We start from the raw sequence: 20,190 nt of genomic DNA, 5'->3' as shown, positions 1-20,190 counted from the left end.
ATATATTACCTTAATCTAGCATTAAATATGAATACAATAACTTTATCTAAATTAATAAACATTAATTTTGACATGTACAAATAATGTAATTATTAAAATGCTATCATTTATTTAAATGTAATTTAAAAGATTTAATTGCACATTTAGCTTTTTTCTGATTTGATGTATATTATTTTTTTTAATGCACATTTGTTTTGTTTTGTGATGTTAATTTTGGACATGAATATATAGACTCAAGGATTGACATGCTTTGCAGGATATTTCGTGGGTGACAGAGGGGATTAACAAGCCTGAACTCATCACAATTTGATGTCTTTTGTTTACTTTAGAAAACCAATAATTACATATTCGGAGTGATCAATCCAAGCGATTTGTTCTCAAACACCAGCACAAATACTTATGCTTTCTACTTCCTGATTTTGTATCCTTCTCCTCCACAGTGTTTTATTTGTTCCAAATTAATCAAATTGCGTCAAAATCTGAAGGTAAAGAATATTAATCGAATCAGAGGATATACCGTACTACTCACACCTCTATTCAGTGCCAATAAAGTGATTGTTGTTAATCCGCTATCTACCTATATACATGTTAACACAAATAACTAACTTGCTCAGCAAGATTCTTTTCAAATCGAAAATTTGTGGTCTGACATTTCTGATTGCGACGACACAGGAAAATAAAGCATTTGCATTCATTCTTGAGAATGAGTAGAGTAGATTTTGGGCCTTACTCAATCGTTTTGTTTTGTACGTTTCGTTGTGATTTAGAGCTAGTGATCTGGTGATGAAGGTGGACTCCCTGCTGTCCTCCCAGCCTAAAGGTGAGGCAAGGATCGAGCACACTTTTGCAGAAGACAGATACAGGTACGTCACTTTTCCCCATACCAGGACTATCTTTAAATCTTCAGAAGTAACTTCAGTGTCAACTTTTTCCTTTTTACAGTGCTGTGAAGATTAGACCAAAGGAAGAGGAAGTGTACTTCGATGTTGTTGCTGTTTTGGATCCAGTGACCAGAGATGCTCAGAAACTGGCACCCCTCCTCCTGGTGAGATCATGGGCACACCTTCACTTAAAAAGGATAGTTTACCCAAAATTAAAATTCTCTCATCAATTATTCACTCACATGTTGTTCCAAACCCATAAGACTTTCATTCATCTTCAGGACTTAAATGAAGATATTTTTTATGAAAAGTCTATTCACCCAAAACTCGGTTTAATAAATTCATAAAGAGATCAGAAAAGAAATCCATGTGAATCGAGCACTTTAATCCAAGTCGTCTGAAGAGACACGATCACTTTATATGATGAACAGATTTACATGAACAGCTTTTATTTACATATAAACACCAGAGAACATACATAGAATACTCTAATATGGATTGATTCATATGAATTTCTTTAGCTAACTTTTCGTGAACGTTTTGAAGCGTCAGACTTTAAATAGAGGGACAAAAATCTCTCCGATTTTATTAATAATATCTTTTTGGGGGTTTCGTGTCTTATGGCTTTGGAAAAACAGGGGAGAGTAATTGACTGAATTTTCATTTTGGGTGAATTATCCCTTTAACATGAGTTAGACAAGTAGGACATGTATCTACTCGTATAATCAAATGGTTGAACCATGCTAACCAGTCCAATTTTGACCCCTTGGTTATGTTAGAGCTATTTTTATTTGACAGGAATGTTGACCAAAGGGATGATGATCCAGGATCATGTCCTGCTTGTCCTACATAGTGTGTATATACCTGCATTAGTCATCACAGGACATGTGGTCTCCCTCTGTGACATTTCACAGGTACAGTCAATCAGCAGTCAGTCTGCATTGGCTCTGCCTCTGAGACCAGCTGTCAGTGAGAGCATTTGGTTGTTTGTACCTTGACTCGTGTCACTTCCTGTTTGCCCACTCAGATATTGAAGCAACTGGTCAACGTCAACCTGCGAGTGTTCATGAACTGCCAGTCCAAGCTCTCTGACCTCCCACTGAAAAGGTTAGAGGAGAAAAAACTGTCTCGGTGACAACACAGTCACCTTCACATTTCACTGTTTACTTGGATTTAATTTACAGGCTACAGTGACATGTGATACGACAAGATATAATTCACCCTAAAGCACTAAATCTTCCAGTTAATATTTCTTTATGTATCTTTTTACCCTTTGCTGTATTGCATAATATTATGTTTATGATAAAACAACACCATGATTTGTTTTTTCCCCATCAGTTTCTATCGATATGTCTTGGAGCCGGAGATTTCATTTTTATCAGATAGCAGCTTTGCTCCTGGTCCGATAGCTAAGTTCTTGGATATGCCTCAGTCGCCATTGTTTACACTCAATCTGAACACTCCCGAGAGCTGGATGGTTGAATCAGTCCACACACGCTACGATCTGGATAACATCTACCTCGAAGAGGTAAGAATCCTCATCACTCTCATTAGCCATTGATCCATCCACCTATTTTTATGGGCATCTTGCTATATTGCATAAAAAAAATTATAGATGGAAAAAAATTCAAAAAATGCGCATAAAAAAACGCATGCTGTTAATTGAGGCGGATAATTGTTTTATCCGATAAGAAGACCTGCTCATAAACTATGTTGGAAACACATTTACCGAATACATTTCTCGATGCGCAACAAAAAACTTTGCCTCAAGAGGATGTGATTGGATAACTGGACTAACCAGCAGACCAATTTTATTGTATAGCATCGCAAATTTTGGTTTAAACATTCTAAAATGTCTGAGCCAAGGTCTGTCATCAGAATGATTTGGTATAATGACGTCCCAGAAGTGTCTCACATGACTGCATTCCCAAACTCCAGGCAGTCGAATGCAAGATAGCATGACAGAGTTTATTGCATTTCATCTGCATGCTCTGAGGCACAAGTCAACAAGTCATTTATGATGTACCAAAAATTCCTCGACTGCAGCATTTGTTATTACAAATATTTTGTGTGACGATTGTGTGATTGTGTTCTCTTAAACACATGGGATGACTTGTGGGTGATGTGTGTGTGTGTGTCTATATCTCACATTAACTTCTCACATTATCACAGTATATTCACTAAAGTTTAGAAAATGGTAATAAAACATGACAAGAACGCAGTTATCAAATCAGTTGATATTTCACTGTTTTCGGCCATCCTTCTGTTAGACTGTCTCACAAATGAATTAGGTTGAATAGCTGTCAGCTGTTAAATTTAAGTACACAATTAGATAAAACCAATTTAGGTCAACCAATTACCAAGCGATGCTTAATTGTGTTCAGTCTGTGGTGTAAAAAGGTCGCATTAGCAATTAAGAATAAACACTTAAGCAAAACATGGTCAGGTCAAAGTGTGAATAATTTTAGGTCCCAAATTTGTATACATTTTACTGGTAGTCCACTGTATGAAGAATTGTAAAGTATAATATGTCACTGTTTACTTTATTTAGCTATCCTCACTTACATAAATGAACTATAGTGTCTTGCACCCACTAGAAAAAAATGCAAAAATGATATCTGGTGTCTGAATAATTCTTGGTTTGACGGTGTATATGTAAGCAATAAGGTACGAGAGGCTGTGCTGTAGCGTGAATAAGTAACGGCTGAAGGGTGTTGTTAGGCAGATATATATGTATATGTATTTGTGTGTATGTTTATCAGGCCGTCACTACTTTGAATGAGTAGTGTTCTTTAAAGCACATTTATTGTATTATAACAAACTCCGAATATCGTTTTCTTGTACACTACAAAATACAGTTTATTTATGTGTATATATTACACAATTTTTTAAACCATAGGCAAATATTCATTCTTGTGTTCATTAATAATGCCATCATATCCTCTTCTGTGCAGGTTGACAGTGTCGTGGCTGCTGAATACGAGTTGGAATATCTGTTACTGGAGGGTCATTGTTTTGACGTAACGACGGGTCAGCCACCTCGTGGGCTGCAGTTCACTCTGGGTTCAGCTTCTGACCCTGTCATAGTCGACACCATCGTCATGGCCAACCTGGTGAGTGGACGTCACAGACTCATCTGGGGAATAAATGCCTTAAAAATGGTCTCAGACGTCACTGTCCCTCTCTGTGATCTTATTTAACAGGGTTATTTCCAGCTGAAAGCAAACCCAGGAGCCTGGATGCTCAGACTGCGGAAAGGCAGGTCGGATGAGATCTACAAAATCTACAGGTACCCTATTATGGCGTGTTAGACATCTCTCTGTCTTAATGTGCTTCTGTATCTTCACTTGATTTGTCTGTTCACTATTTTGATTCCCCTGTCGCAGTCACGATGGTACAGACTCTCCAGCCGAAGCTGATGATTTAATCGTCGTCCTCAACAACTTCAAGAGCAAGATCATTAAAGTGAAAGTAAGTAATGGGTGTATGAATAAGGTGTCGGGGTGAGGTCACATAAAAGGTCTCCGTCTCTCTAGTTTGAGGGTATTAGCGGAAATGAATGTTCTTTGGCGGCTGTAGACAAGAGCGTGTGAGATATTCCTTCCATTTCTGCTCAACTGGAGAGATGGAGAGCGAGAGAGTGTCTTCACTTTTCCAGTATATACTCTAATATCTGACAAGCTGTCACATGTCAGCAGGTGTGTGGGCGTGTGTCCAATGTGAGGTCTGCTGCTTCCTGTGGGGCTGTGGGTGGATTAAGAATGTGGACTGGGATGAGTGTGTGTTTATATATATCTGAATTTTTGACACGTTGTGGCTTTAAGCATACAGCATGGGCCGTTGGAAATGTGTTTGTTTATGCAGCAGTGCTTGTCTCAGGGTTTAGATTATTGGTTTCTCATCAAAAGTTGGCAGTCATGCTCACTACATGTCAAAATTAACTTCACTTGCCAGTGCCTGGGACATTGAGAAATACATTTAATGTCCCTGGTTTATCTTACTGGTTGTAAAACGGCATTTTGCGTTTGAATACAATTTTAGTTTGTGCTCATAGTGGGGCATTTGGAATGTCGTCACATAGAGTTCTGAAGTTCCTAGCTGAACGTCAGGAACATTTGTATTATTATCATATATTATGTCTTTACGGTCACTTTATGATCATTTAATGCATTTGGGTTGAATCAATTTTTCAAAAAGTGTAGACGAGACCTTAGCATAGTTTTGATTAATTCTTGTCAGCAAGGAAGTCATTTCTACATTATTTTCTTAACGTTATTTTATTATTGCATTGCATTTAAACCATGCATTATTATGCAATTCCAAGCTAGCTAGTAACTCCATTTATTTAAATAATTCGTTTTTTTTAGGAATCTGTCTGTCACCCATGTCTTTTATTTATTTTATTTATTGACCAGAATAACCATATTAAACTGTCTTAAACCAAAAATAGCTCACAGAGTGCTGCAATTACTTGTGCTCAGCATTAGTGCAGTGGGATTTAATGCATGGATTTTGTTGCCCTATATCATGTTCGCAGGTGCAGAAAAAGCCTGATATGATGAATGAGGAGCTTCTTAGTGATGGTACCCATGAGAACGACTCTGGATTCTGGACGTCTCTAACCAGGTACAAACACCAGCTCTGTTGCCTGTTCAGTACTTAAAGCCACTTAATATAGAGTGGGACCCAATATTTGTATATTCAATGGATCTTTCTTTCTCTCTTTCAGAGGATTTACCGGTGGTTCAAAGCCAGAAGAACTCAAACAGGAGAAAGACGATGTCATCAACATTTTCTCTGTGGCCTCTGGTCACTTGTACGAGAGGTTCCTCAGGTAACACAGCTGCTTTTCAGTAGGATTTTACAGTGCCACCATTGCAAGTGAAATGTACTGTAAATGTGAAAAAAGTATTTGGTCACACCCACAGTATGCAAGTGACTTGATAATTCACCCAAAAATGAACATTTTGTCATCATTTACTCAACCTCAAATTGTTCCAAACCTGTATGAATTTATGTCTTCTGCTGAACACAAAATAATATATTTTGATGAATGTCAGTAACCAAACAGTTGATGGGCCCCATTGACTTCCACAGTATTTTTTCCCATACTATACATACAGGTTTGGACTTGAGGGGGAGTAAATGATGACAGAATTTTCATTTTTGGGTGAACTATCCTTTTAATACTGCATTTATTATGTCATCAGAATAAAAAAGAAGAAGTTTGCTACTGTGTATGGGGCCGTTCACATCTTTAATGCCATTTTCCCTTTTTTAATTGGTTGTGTCCATATGGATGTATTTCTTAGTCCTTTCTTGCACATCTTGCTATTGTGAAGCAGAGAAAATTGTTTATTTATTTTATTTTATTTTATTTGATGTACACCCCAATGTGAAATTAAGGTATTCTGCTTGAATATTAATTGGGTAATGCAACCATTGTTTGGTAAACTTCAAGTCAAGCTACGGAAGTCAGCAAGCTCAAGTCAGGCTCACTGTTTCTTTGCTAATGTAGGATTTGTGAATTTGTCACGAGAATGTCAAATTATACAGATTAGGCTAACGTCTCAGCGCTATTATTATTCATGAGTAAAGCCTTAGCCCTTCATTTATTTAATGCATCCAGACAAATAACTTTAATCAATAACATTATAAACATTTAATAGCTTAACATATCTTTCGTGAAAATATATTCAAGTAGTTATGAATGTCATAGTTATTAAAGGTTGATTCATATATTTTAATTTTCCTAAACTACCTCAGCATTACCAATATATTTTAGTTTTATCAAACGTTTATAAAGTGATCTATCAGCAGGGCTGCCATTGTTTGCATAGAGAAAAAAACAAATGTTAGCGTAGAGCCCTGTTCATGTTCTCAAATGGATCTTGACATTTCTGCAATGACAAATATATGACTTTAATATCATTCTTATGCAATGGTATCTTATTGCTATAGCTTTGACATGTAATACAGACAAATCCTCTTGTGTATACCCTGATGTGATACTGAAAAATAACATGCATACATCTTCTAATTTCACATATTAAGGAAATGCAATAACTTTACGTGACCGCCTAGCTTGGGTCACATCTTGACTTTTTGTGACATTTTCCTTCTTATATATACGGTTATGTTTCTTTTTTTTCTTTTTGAGGGAATAGGCCTCTTTTTAAATGCTGATCTCTAGACTTGCTGTTTCTTATTAACGGCAATGTTATTGGTTGTGTAATGCAGCTCAGTTTAGAAGGTCACTCGCATAACTCTTCTGCGGCTTGTCACTGCAGGCTCTCTGTGTTGAGCTTTGGCCTCTCTCTGTCTCTGCAGGATAATGATGCTGTCTGTGCTCAAACACACCAAGACACCCGTCAAGTTCTGGTTCCTCAAAAACTACCTGTCTCCAACTTTTAAGGTACTGGATTCAAGATTTAGCATGATGGCATATAGATTATAACTATAAGTCTATTTATTTGTCAAATACAGTACAAACAATATACATATATACATTTTTATTTTATCAAATGTAATTTATTTCTGTCATTTGTGTAGCCATTAATCCAGTTTTCATTGTCACATGATCCTTCAGAAATACTTCTAATATGCTGATTGTTGGTGCTTAAAAACATTTATTTGATGAATAAAAAGTTAAAAGAACATTTATTTAAAATAGAAATCTATTAACATTTAAATGGCTTCCTTTGCTGTCACATTTGATTAATTTGATACATCCTTGCTGAATAAAAGTATTAATTTCTTTAAAAAAAAATCTTGCTGACTACAGGTTTGTGAACGGTATATACATTACATACTTGTGTGTGTGTGTGTGTGTCTCTTGCAGGAGTTTATTCCATATATGGCAGAGAAGTATGGTTTCCAGTACGAGCTGGTGCAGTATAAATGGCCACGTTGGCTTCACCAGCAGACAGAAAAGCAAAGGATCATCTGGGGATATAAGATCCTGTTCCTCGATGTGCTTTTCCCCCTGGCTGTGGACAAGTTCCTCTTTGTAGATGCGGATCAGGTACAGAAACAGAGCAATGCAGTTGTGTGGCATGACCTCCCGTCTTTAGTGACCAGTCTGCCCTTATGAGATTATTTTTGCACTGGAAGTCACAGTTGTAATCTAGGGTGTTTGTTATGCAAAATGGAGAGAGGATCATGCGCACATTACACAATGGATGATGCACTGCTGCCACCTTTGGGTAAAGAAAGATACAGTTGGAGTTCAAATATAAATAATAACAACAAAAATAATATTTAAATATTTTGTTTCTTGTGGAAAATGCAGGTTTAAGTATTACCATATCATGTCCTGATTCCATTCGCCCCTCATTTCCGTCGATTTGTCTGTGAATGAAAAGCCCAGTCTAGGATTGATGAATGTTGTTGTGTTTTGTCCTACAGATAGTTCGCACAGACTTGAAGGAGCTGCGGGACTTTGATCTGGAGGGGGCGCCGTACGGTTACACACCTTTCTGTGAGAGCCGGAGAGAGATGGATGGATACCGTTTCTGGAAGTCTGGATACTGGGCCAGTCACTTGGCAGGACGTAAATACCACATCAGGCAAGAAGGGCTTTTTCCATCTACCTTTATTTTAAATGATGATACATATCAAACTGACTCATTTTGGTAGTTTAAAATGGCTCAGTGGAGTCATGATAGCCCTGTCCAGTGCCTCCAGTGATTTTCTTCTATAGAGATGCTTTACAGCTGAAATGGAATTGGTTTCATAATTCAAGAATTTGGCACCATTAAAGGAATAGTTCACCCAAAAGTGAAAATTAAGTCATCATTTACTCACCCTGGGGGTGTTCTAACGCAGTAAGCCATTCTTTTTCTTTTTGGACCACAAAAGGAGGGGGGGGATCCATATATTTCATATATCACAAAAGGGTCCTATGCAACACGTGTCGTATATTCCAAGTGTTTTGGGGTATATGATAGGGTTTGTAAAAAAACGAACCGAAATTGAATGTATTATTTAACAAAAATCCTAACCTTTGCCGTTGGTCTACCGTGCTCGACTGCACGTTCATGTGACTCTATTAGCGCCACAGTTCACTCTGACTCACTCAGAAAAAGCACATATTTTGTGAGAAATCAAGATTAATAAAAACATGACATGAAATACTAGAAATCCTACAAATCTCAAAAAAGTATCTGTGCGTTTTCATCACTTGAGTTGAATATCTCCGGAACGGAACTCCGGTTGTCTGATGACAGTCAGAATGACAGTTGATAGATGTGAGCTCCATCGCTTCTGGTTGAGATGAACACAACAGATGTTTTCACCTCAGAGAAGAAAGTAGATGGATTGTATTTCATGTTACATTTTTAATCTTGATTTTTCACAACTTTTTCTTATCTGCTTTTTCTGAGCGAGTCAGAGTGAACTGCGGCGCTAATACTGTCTCATAAACACAGTCGTTCACAGAAGACCAACAACCAAGATCAGGATTTTCATTAAATAATACATTAAATTTTATGTTTTTTTAAAGTTTTTTTTTTCACCAAACACTATCATATACCCCTAGAACACTTGAAATATATGGCACATGTCACATGGCATCAGTCTGTGATACTTTTACATTTGATGCTGGTCACTATTGACTGCCATTATATGGATGCATGAGTTTTTCTATTTTCTTTTTTCTTTTTTTGTGGTCCGAAAAAGAAAGAAGAGCATATTGCATTAGAGCAAAGCCATGGTGAGTATGATGAGTTAATTTTCATTTTAGGCTGAACTAACATTTCAATAATGTTCCCTGTTTATTACTTTGAAGCTGCTTTGAAGCAATCTGTATTGTGCTATATCAATAAATGTGACTTGATTTGTTTTTTTGTGCTCCTCAGTGCTCTATATGTGGTCGATCTGAAAAAGTTCAGGAAGATCGCAGCTGGAGACAGACTGAGAGGCCAGTACCAGGGTCTGAGTCAAGACCCCAACAGCCTGTCCAATCTGGACCAGGTGGGGACTATCTTTCTTAAATTGTTCTCCTGTATCACTTCCCACATAGAAAAGGCTTTATCGGTGTGCAGTGCAATCATGTGTGTCTTTCATTGATTGTTTTTTTTTTTCCTCTCTCAGGATCTGCCCAACAACATGATCCACCAGGTGCCAATCAAGTCACTTCCTCAGGAGTGGCTTTGGTGTGAGACCTGGTGTGATGAAGCATCTAAAAAGAAAGCCAAGACTATAGATTTGGTAGGTCCATTGCGTTCTGCATACAATGGGTCTCATTCACTAATAATTGCGTACACTATTTATATTTGTACGCTCATTTGAACACAACACGTGCGTACTCCCATGAATTTGTCCGTTACATCATTGTGATGAATTCTGATTATTCGGAGTATATATGCATTTAAAACGTATATCCATGTTTAATTGTAAAATTGTAACTAATGTTTAAATGGCCACCAAGTGTATGTGATTTTTACGTATGAGTGGTTTTAGTTGTTCTTACATATTTTCATAAATTTAGAATACATTTTAGAAAGAAAGTTATTGATTAATCATAATTTGTTTGTAAAAACGTTCATACGCAGATTTCACTCAGATTCGTGTGTATGCATGCAATGATTATACATTTCTGCCATAAAAAGCCACTAGAACTCATATTTTCAGGTTTTTTTGATTTTCATGTTATGTTTGTTGGCATTAATTGACACTTTGTATTTGTCTGTCTTAGTGCAACAACCCGCAGACAAAAGAGCCAAAGCTGCAGGCTGCTGTGCGTATAGTAGCCGAGTGGAGCGGCTATGACCAGGAGTTAAAGAGAATCTACAACAACTTCCTGGGGGAGAAAGAGAGAGGCACCACAGACAGCTCTCAGCAAACAGACAGAAAACACCCAGGTGAGACCAATCTGGCCTTTTCCTGTTTGCGTCCTGTGGAAGTGATTGTCACTGAGATGTTTTAGTCTTTTGAACGGCACCTTCCACGATTATGGTACAAAATAGGAATTTCAATTCTTATAAATGTTGTTCGTCCACTTCATGAGGGGAAAATAATTGTACAGTACAAGCTTTATTGATTTATTTTGCAACCCTGATTCCAAAGTTTGGGGCATGTCTATACACAATTTGATGTGGTGTATAGATGTGAAACACAATGTAATATAAATGTGTTTTTACAATAAATAAAATAAAATATATAGAATGTAAATATTAAAAACGCTTAATATTTATTTTACTTTTTACAGGGTCCACATTGTGTTTATTAGTTTCAAATAAATAACGTAGCTTTGTTTTGATGGGGGACAATCATGTAGTAATGAACTTTTTGGAAATTAAAATGACTACGTTTTTCCTTACAATGAATTGAATATCTATTCAACATGCATCAAAATGATGACATTATTATACGCTACTGCTCAAAAGCTCTGCTCAAGTAATATTGTGAAATATTACTATTTTAAATAACAGTTTTAAACAATACATTTATTTTATTTCTGTGATGGCAAAGTTGAATTTTCAGCATTTTTCACATGATTCTTCAAACATCATTATAATATGCTGATTTGATGCTCAAGAAACATTTCTATATTATTATCAATGTTGAAAACAGTTGTGCTGTTTAATATTTTGTGGAAACTGATATATATAAATGATATATTGAGTAACTTTCTACTCAAAGAATACAAAAAAAAGAAAGAAATATATAGTGTGTGTATATATATATATATATATATATATATATATATATTATATATTTTTTTTTCTTTTTTTTCAGTTTTCTTTGAGTAGAAAGTTCAAAGAACAGCATTTATTTGACATACACATATTTTTCAAACATAAACGTCTTTACTGTCACTTTTGTTCAATTTAATGTGTTCTTGCTGAATAAAAGTATTAATTTCTTTCAAAAAAACAAAAACAAATCTCACTGACCCCAAACTTTTGAATGGTACTGTATAAATATGAATAGCTCACCTAACATATCTCTAGTTTTCTCTTTAGAAATGTAAATGTAGCTCAATTGTGGAAAGTGCCAAATACCTTCTAATTATTTGCATAATTTGATCGTCTTTCTGCTCTTCCTCACTCTTCCTCTCTGTCAGGTGGTGACACACACATAGAGCTTTGAGCTGATGCTCTGCGACCGAAGAAGAGGGGACTCTGTTCAAAGAGTTGTCTTTTTTTCACCCTTTTTAAACCAAGCCTATCCTCCTGGAATGGGTTGACATTCGTGCTAAACTTGACTTGAACAGAATTAATGCAAAATTCCCTCTTTTGTACCTGAATGTTTGTGGAGGTTTCGGGGTTCTGGGTAAACGACACAGGCAGAGGACATCTCCTCTCTCCAGGCACTTTTTGATGTTTAACCCCCTACAACCCCCTCTGGGCCTGATACACTTGCATTTGCCATAAACAATATAATTTCCACGTGAGCAAAAAGACTATCACAGTTTCTGATTGATTGATTGAAGTACGTACCATAGGGAATAACTTAATTGAACAAGAAACTGCATGTGCTCAATTTTAATATTAAAACAGATTTGATAAACGTCCCTCTTAGCTGTAATATCAGGCACTGAATTTATCTCATGAAAATTATTATTAAATCATGAAACATAAAATGCAGACTGTTTATTTAAAAGCCACCCATGGTGTTGAAAGTGATGTCATAATATTTAGACTTCAATGCTCAGATGACACATCAAAGTATGTAAAAATCCAGATTCATCTTTTGGAAAACAAGCCAGCTCTGGTCTGTGTTTGTGATTCTGGTGTTTCCATAATGTTAAAATCGCATCACTCTTCAAAGAGACGCGTCAAAAGAGCTTTTAACTCAGGAACAAGCTATTCGGTTGATTTAGTCGCAGCTTTTTCTGTCCCGCATAAGGAAATGTTAATTAACTGAAAGATATCTGTGTGCATTGAAAAGCTCAACATGTAGTGTTGTCACAGTCTAATGTTGGTTCATGTTTACTCCATGTTAAGATGATTCATAATGGCATTCAGTTAAAGTCAGTCAATGGCCCTACAGGATTAAATTGATGTTTTTATAAGATTACGAGGGGGCAAAGAAACACCGACTTGCTCCAGAGATGCTGCTAGCTGGTAATTACAGGTTGTTGCTGAAATTTCATTTTTGTTAGTTTTTTTGTTTGTTTTTTAAGTATCACTGGATTATCCTTTTTTGGGCCACGTCCATTTCTGTGGTACTGCTCTTGTCGGTTTGAGAATGACCACTAGCTTCATACATTTGATCATAATCCATGGGCTGGGATTTAATATAGATCTGTGCAGACTTTTTCATCTCTGGTTATTACCTGGAAGTCACCAATAGAGTCTGAATTTTAAAGTGAAAAGCTGGGCTTGTACAGTGCCTTGTGCTTTGTTCTGTTTGAGAGGTACATTACAGTGTCTTGTGGTTTATCTACTGTTCCTTTACTGAGTACAGTCAATATGGGGAAACTTTTCAGTCAAAACTATGATCCTTTGGAATTACTGTAAGATTAATTGTGGGATGACAATGTTTTGTAATAAAACAATGTATTGTACCAAATGGAAGCATTTTTTTAACAGTCTGGTGCTAATAATTCAATTCAATTTTTCTTGGCCACTTTTGAACACTCTTTTAGAAAGCCAAATATAATCCACTCATTGCAATGCATTATTCTACCAAGTGATGGCAGCACAATCCAGTAGTAAAACTATGACCATAATGTAGAGAGAGATGTATGATTATTGCCTTGTTTTTAGATGCTCTGTCTCTGTCGATTAAAGGGATAGTTCACCCCAAAGTGAAAATTCTGTCATCATTTACTCACCCTCAAGCTGTATAACGTTTTTTTTCTTCTGCTGAACACAAAACATATTTTGATGAGTGTAAGTATCCAAACAGTTTCTGTTCTCCATAGTATTTTTTTTCCCTACACTATTGAAGCCAATGAGGCTCATCAACTGTTTGGTTATCCGCATTCTTAAAAATATCTTCTGTTACGTTCAACAGATGAAAGAACTTCATGCAGGTTTAGAACAACTTGAGGGTGAGTAAATGACTAAACTTCCCCAATAGTTTATCAGAAAACTGGTATATTTATTTTAAGCACAAGCAAAACCTTTGCTTTTCTTAGGTTTTCGATTCCTATCTGTGTCTTCTCAACATTGTTTTTGTGCATTCAGTGTCTAATATGCCATGGTAACTTTTTGCCATTTTTTTTTAATGCACATAACATTTTTGCATATCAAACTATTCATATTTGAAACTTTAGATTTCACTGTTGTGGCCTTCTCATATTTGTAATGCAATTTCTTGTTATTTGGACGTTGTCTCATATCTGCAGGACAGTAATCTGTCCTTGACCATTTTTTTTTTTTTTTTTTGCCCAATGCATTTTCTAATGTTCTTTTCAGTTTTGAGATTATATGCTCACAAATGATATTTAACGATGCAGTTATGTAGACACATTCAAGCTAATTTTCTCTTAGCGATGAAGTCAATTAAACCCATTAAACTCATTATTGCACTACAAAAGTGTCCTTGACTTGGATCAATGGTTTAATGAATTGTGAAGGGTGCCGATGGTTCGATTTTCAGCTTTGATACAAACAACGTCCCATGGTACTCCTATTATTTGGACTCAGTAATACCATGTTTTTTTGGACATGCCAAATGAAGAATCATGTACAGTAAATACTAGTGTGCATGTTATGTTAACATACCATGATATTACACTACTTGTTCAGTAAGTTGATTCTTAAATTTTTTTTTTTTTTTTTACAGTTTTATTCAGCAAGGATGCATTAAATCATAAGTGACAGTGAAATAATGTATAATGTTACTCAATAATATTCAATAAAGTAGGCTATTCAATAGAGTCATGAAACAAATGTATCACGGTTTCCGTTTAGAAAGTGTGTGAGAAGTGTTCAGTAATTTCAGTGGTGAAATCTCCTGACAGGGAGCATAAAGATATAGGCCTACAGTTTCTATTTACAGAGGAAGAAAAAACTAAAAGTCTGTCAATATCAATTGAGAGCAGAGCAGTGGAGCCAGAAAGAGGATCATTTACATGTAGATGATAGTTTTAGCCTGGATCCACTCTTTCTCTCTGTCAGTTCATTGTTACCATGGCAACGCGCATGCCATTTATTTCTGTACATTAGGCGCAGACTGCTCGTCCTCTGCTTTGGCCGCTTTTTTTTTACTTTCTTCCTTCCTTCAGACCTCTTTTTAGGAGGATGAATTTGCATCTAGATGAGTTTGTGCTGTCTGTCCTTACCCCACTCCCCGTCTCTCTCTCTCTCTCTCTCTCTCTCTCTCTCTCTCTCTCTCTCTCTCTCTCTTCCCATGGTTTTATTTTTCCTGTCTTCCCTTCTTTTGTGACCTTTACTCCGTCGGTTAGTCTCTCGCTGCTGTCTTGTTCCTCATGGTCCGTTGAGGCCTCACAGGAGAGAGAGAGAGAGAGCGAGTAGAGAGGTAGCGGCGTCATATTGGACGAGAGCGAGCGAGACGGACAGAAATTGGGCATCCCTCCTGTTGCTGGGGGGGGGGGAGACTGTGACTGTGGCGAGCTGAAACAGAGGGAGGGAGAGCGCGTCTCTATCCAGATGGCACTGGTCAGCCGTCCCTTACTCAGCGGGCACATTAAAACGGATCACTGATAGTAATGACCAACACCCACATCTGTTAAGCCGCGTCCCTTGTCTGGGTATACAGGCATCCCGATGCCTTCTGCCCTCGCTTTGATCTCGCTAACGGCTGTCGGTCTGGGCCAGGAGGCTGTCCGTCCGTGTGCCGCCTGTGCCCATGTCGTGCCCATGTCTTCCCCAGCCCAGCAGGAGAACAGTTTTAGTAGCCTTTTTGCCAGCTGGGACTGGGCTTTATCTCGTTTGCTGCAGTGAATTCGCAGAGTTTATAAATGTTCAACAGCCAAGTAGTCTGTCTGAGCTCATGGAACAGAACACGTGGGAAAGTGACACAAGTCAAAACCATACTACAATAGTTTTCGAGTAAAGCTGAAATAAATGTATTAGTTGAAAATGCAGTAGCCATTTTAGCTAAATTGATATGAAATTACAAACACACACAATAATCATATAAATAAAAGCCAATTCAAAATATTAATAAATATTTACAATAACTTTGTAATATGTAATAGGCTATAAATAATATATAATTATAATATTTACAAAAAAATTGACAGGGAAAGTTTGTAAATATATATGTGTGTATGTTTATATAACACACACGCATATTTAAAAACTTTCACTGTTTGAAAAAAGTTTGTGTGTACAAATAATGAAATGATATATATATACATACATACATATTAGATATTATCTTTATTTTATAGCTTTAGTCAACAATTACAAAACTGTTCACTAGAATGGATGTGCAAATGATATCTTTCTATGAGAAAGCACCATTTTCCAGGTTTCGGACACAGCCATTAAGTGGTGAGTTGTCATGCTGATATAAAGACAAATTCTGAGCTGATAACTGCCCATTGTGATAAATCTTGAGGAGCAAGATGTGTCATCTGATCGCATTTCATGCCATGACTGTTCTGACCCAGTCTTCCTGTTAAGTCTCTCATCCATACAGGTGCATTGACCTCTGTTTCTAGCCTTCATCTTCTAGCAGGTTGGGTCAGCAGGTGACGGGACACCCTTGATGCACTCCTCCACAACCTTTCTGTCATTCTCACTTCACGGTTTGGCAGGCTCTGTGTGTCCTGTTGTCTTTTCTGTAGACCTTTTGTGCTGGTCAATTTTCTCAGTAGTAAACTAAAAGACCCATAAAGACGGTGTTTTATTCCTTCATTTTAAAATATCCATATATACCCGTTTCAAAACCTATGGCATTTCTAATGGTAATGGTCTGGATGAGTGAACAGCATTCTCAGATTTGTTTTGCTTGTATGCGGCCATGTTATATTGCAGTAATGTAGTGAGCCATTGGGTGGCGCTCTTACTCTACGAGCCACTGTCAGCAAACAGGCCAGCATGTGAACATAAAGAACATGCATGGTTTTAATAGTTAATTGTTCAAAGTGACTCTCAGATTCAAATATGATGGCGGAGGTAACAAAGCTATTGTTTTTAGTGTTCTTTTATTTTAAGACAACCCATTCAATGGCTTTTAGGAGTACAACGTTTTCAAATCATTCAGTGTACATTGACATCTTAAGACAAGGTGAAGGATGTTGTTTCTTGTTGGTTTGTGATTGGCTAGTTTACACATGCACCAGTAAACACTGACATTTCAAACCTTCTAAGTTGTGGGATTTTGCTTAGTCACTTACACACTGCCATAACAAACACAATGATCTGACAAAACCTAACAAGTTGGTGTTCATTGTAGCAGTCTGAATTAGCCTTTGGCTTCTGTTAACCACAGCACAGCACAGACTCTGCTCTATGTTTAGATCATTAGCCTGAGGTCAGCGAAAGTGTGTTCACGCCAAGAAAACCTATAAATAATCTATAAAGGTGCCCGTTAACATTCCCAGCTATACTAAAATATTAACAATTCGTGGGTTGCTTGTAAAGGTTTTTATTATTTGACGATACATGGCTAATTTTGAATGTCCATCAGGCTAGAAAGATGCTTTTTATAACCACATTTACCAGAAGCTCATGGAGTCAAACTTTGTTTCCTTGGTTTACACATTTAGCTGTGTCAGCCAGTAAATATATGTGCTCACAGTTGATTAGACGGGCCGTATAGTCTGAGTTTTCACTTGATTTTCCAAGACTAATAGGGTTTGGTGCCAGAGGTCTCATTATGATCATCATGAAGCATTTGCCGTCAGAAGTTAGAACACAGCATGTTGACTGATGACTTCAGGATCTCACTGCTGATTAACCAGGTCTGTGAACCCTTCCAGAAATCGAGATCTTCCTCATTGATAAACCAGGTCTATATTGTTAAAGAGATTATTGCATGTTTGCACAACATATTTGCCATTTACCATGTTCACATTGGGTTTTTTTTTATGAATCATCAAAAATGACCTTAAATTATGTATTTATTTTTATTCAGAGACTGCATGTGATGTTTCACTGAGGTAACAGCGAGAAAATACACAGACCCGGTTCCGCCGACTAAGGTAATGGCACCCTATTTCGTCCTTGCTCAGATTGACTAGATTATTATATGCCTTCTCAGTTAATGGGCATATAGTGGCTCCAAAAAGTATTCACAACACATTTAATGTTTGCATGTCTTTGCATTCGATAAGAAAATGTCAAAACAAATGACATTTATTTTAAAGAAAGGAACGTTTTTTTCAAGGAAAACACTTTACAAAAAAAGATTGTTCGGTTAAAAAGCTAACTTAGAAAAGTTATGTTTGTTCTGAGCATCATCTTGCATCATTTGTTTGCAGTTTGATCCAATGATTTATTAATATAATGCAAACGAAACTCATACATTTGAACTGTGCCTTAAAGGGTTAGTTCACCCACAAATGAAAATTCTGTAATGTTTTACTCTGTGTATGTGCACAAAATAAAAGCCTAAATTTAATCGGTTTATCATATAAAGTGATCATGTTCAATTCATATGGATTTCTTTTAATATGCACTTTTTGTAGCGACATGGACAAATCTCTCAGGTTTCATTAAAAATATCTTCATTTGTTTTTCAAAGATGAACCAAAGTCTTATGGGTTTGGAGGGTGAGTGATCGACAGAATTTTCATTTTTGGGTGAACTATCCATTTAAGAGTGTAAATTACGTTCAGGGCCACTATATTAATATTTTTTAGATCAGATGTAATTATAAAAATCCTAATATGACAGAGTGAATGTGAAGGTATAGTGATACAAGTATAAAATTTAGTCCACAGAGAACAAGTACGTCACTTTCATCAAATGAGTGTATTTTTTATTTATTTAGCGTGTGTGTTCACAGTATTCTGAAAAATCGAAGGCATGGCGGGGTTCCTCAGCGTGATTCCTTTTGTCAATGTTACGAAGGTACACAAAAGGACATTGTAAATGCATCGGCCGTAAAAACCAGATTAAAATTAGAGAGAAAATCTGATTAGCATTGATTGACATCCTCTAAGAAGTGACAACCGTCAATTAACAGTTGGTAAGGAGGCCGTGGCGTGGGATATGTTTTGCAACCTCACGCCCAGCAGGTGATTGGCAACGCTGGATCTGACTGACCTTCAGCAGGTGTTGAAAGAATAAAGAGGTTTGCACGAACACGTCTAGCACACACACACAGCCCCCTGTTTCCTCCGGCGTCCTGCCTGAAGCACAGTCAATACTGATAACTCAGCCCTGAGCTTGTGTTTGCACGCTTTCCCTGCCCTTGATCCCCTGTGTCCTGCCTGGTGTGTGTACTAGATGTCCTGCTCTCTCTCCAGAACGAAGGAACCAGGGGCCTCAGCCTAATGACTCCATCCAGCCTTGTCGGCACAACAGCATTTTAAGTACTCAAATGAAATATGGATTTTTCTTTTTTCTTTCTTATGTTGGACGACATCCCAACTCTGAGGAGAGTTGAATTGAAATATATTTTATTTCCCCGTCACAGCACAGCGAGAGTTAAACGGGAGGTTTAGATGAATTAATCATGTCTGCAATGAAAATCGTATTTTCAGTATCTTTAATGCTTGCGCGTGGAAAGGTGCTTCTGGTCAATGCAATGTTGGGAAATAAAAATGAACTGAATTAGGCTGAGGAAAGGATGTTAATCTTGTGGATGTTGAGTTTAGCTCTATTTTCAACCCAGATGAAAATTTGATTTTCAGGAGAGTTAATGGAGTTGTCATTAATATTTAAGTATCAGTTTCATCGTTTTTCTCCTTAAATTTCTTAGGAGAGACAAAATCAGAAAAAAAGTGATTGATCTGTAGTAATAAATGACTTGTATAACTTGTAGTGGGACTCAAAGCATTAAAGGAGAACTCCGGTCAATTTTAACATTGAACTCAATTTTTAGTAAATTTGGAGTGCTGTCAATACAGAGAACAAAGACAAAAATCGGTGTTGCCGACACCGTGTTATCCTCTTTTTAAAATTTGCACCCTATTGACTTGAATGGGGCAAGTTTTAAACCTGCTTTTAGCCTCTTAACATCCTTAATGTTTCATTACAAGTGCCCAGCCATGTTGAGTGATTCCTTCAGAGTGAACACGAGTGAATCTGACTGCAGTAGATGTGAAAGATATGAATAAAAATGATGTTAATTCAGCCAGCGCACATACCTGTATTTAGTTCCTGTTTTCGGTCGAAGTCCAAAGTAGTCGATTGTCGAGTTGAAGCGCATAGGTTTAGTTACTTAGATCACGCGCGTGAACTCGACAATCGACTACTTTGGACTTCGACCGAAA

The 20,190-nt window shown here is 37.0% G+C and overlaps 1 protein-coding gene across 1 annotated transcript in view; it reads left to right on the top strand.

Moving 5' to 3' along the window:
- uggt1 (UDP-glucose glycoprotein glucosyltransferase 1) overlaps nucleotides 1-14,368 on the top strand; it is a 31,668-nt gene extending 17,300 nt beyond the window's left edge. The window contains exons 25-40 of the mRNA XM_079611670.1: nucleotides 768-863; nucleotides 943-1,045; nucleotides 1,909-1,988; nucleotides 2,220-2,409; nucleotides 3,836-3,994; nucleotides 4,085-4,170; nucleotides 4,268-4,352; nucleotides 5,419-5,507; nucleotides 5,611-5,715; nucleotides 7,212-7,296; nucleotides 7,723-7,905; nucleotides 8,289-8,449; nucleotides 9,740-9,854; nucleotides 9,975-10,091; nucleotides 10,579-10,744; nucleotides 11,950-14,368. Of these exons, the coding sequence (XP_079467796.1) occupies nucleotides 768-863; nucleotides 943-1,045; nucleotides 1,909-1,988; nucleotides 2,220-2,409; nucleotides 3,836-3,994; nucleotides 4,085-4,170; nucleotides 4,268-4,352; nucleotides 5,419-5,507; nucleotides 5,611-5,715; nucleotides 7,212-7,296; nucleotides 7,723-7,905; nucleotides 8,289-8,449; nucleotides 9,740-9,854; nucleotides 9,975-10,091; nucleotides 10,579-10,744; nucleotides 11,950-11,975 (1,846 nt within the window). The 3' untranslated portion in view covers nucleotides 11,976-14,368. The remainder of the gene's footprint in view (nucleotides 1-767; nucleotides 864-942; nucleotides 1,046-1,908; nucleotides 1,989-2,219; nucleotides 2,410-3,835; nucleotides 3,995-4,084; nucleotides 4,171-4,267; nucleotides 4,353-5,418; nucleotides 5,508-5,610; nucleotides 5,716-7,211; nucleotides 7,297-7,722; nucleotides 7,906-8,288; nucleotides 8,450-9,739; nucleotides 9,855-9,974; nucleotides 10,092-10,578; nucleotides 10,745-11,949) is intronic.
- The last annotated feature ends 5,822 nt before the right edge of the window (nucleotides 14,369-20,190 follow it).

This window comes from Phoxinus phoxinus (genome assembly GCF_949152265.1).
Source record: "Phoxinus phoxinus genome assembly, chromosome: 5".
Lineage (NCBI taxonomy): Eukaryota > Metazoa > Chordata > Actinopteri > Cypriniformes > Leuciscidae > Phoxinus > Phoxinus phoxinus.
This window is presented reverse-complemented; position numbering and strand designations above follow the sequence as displayed.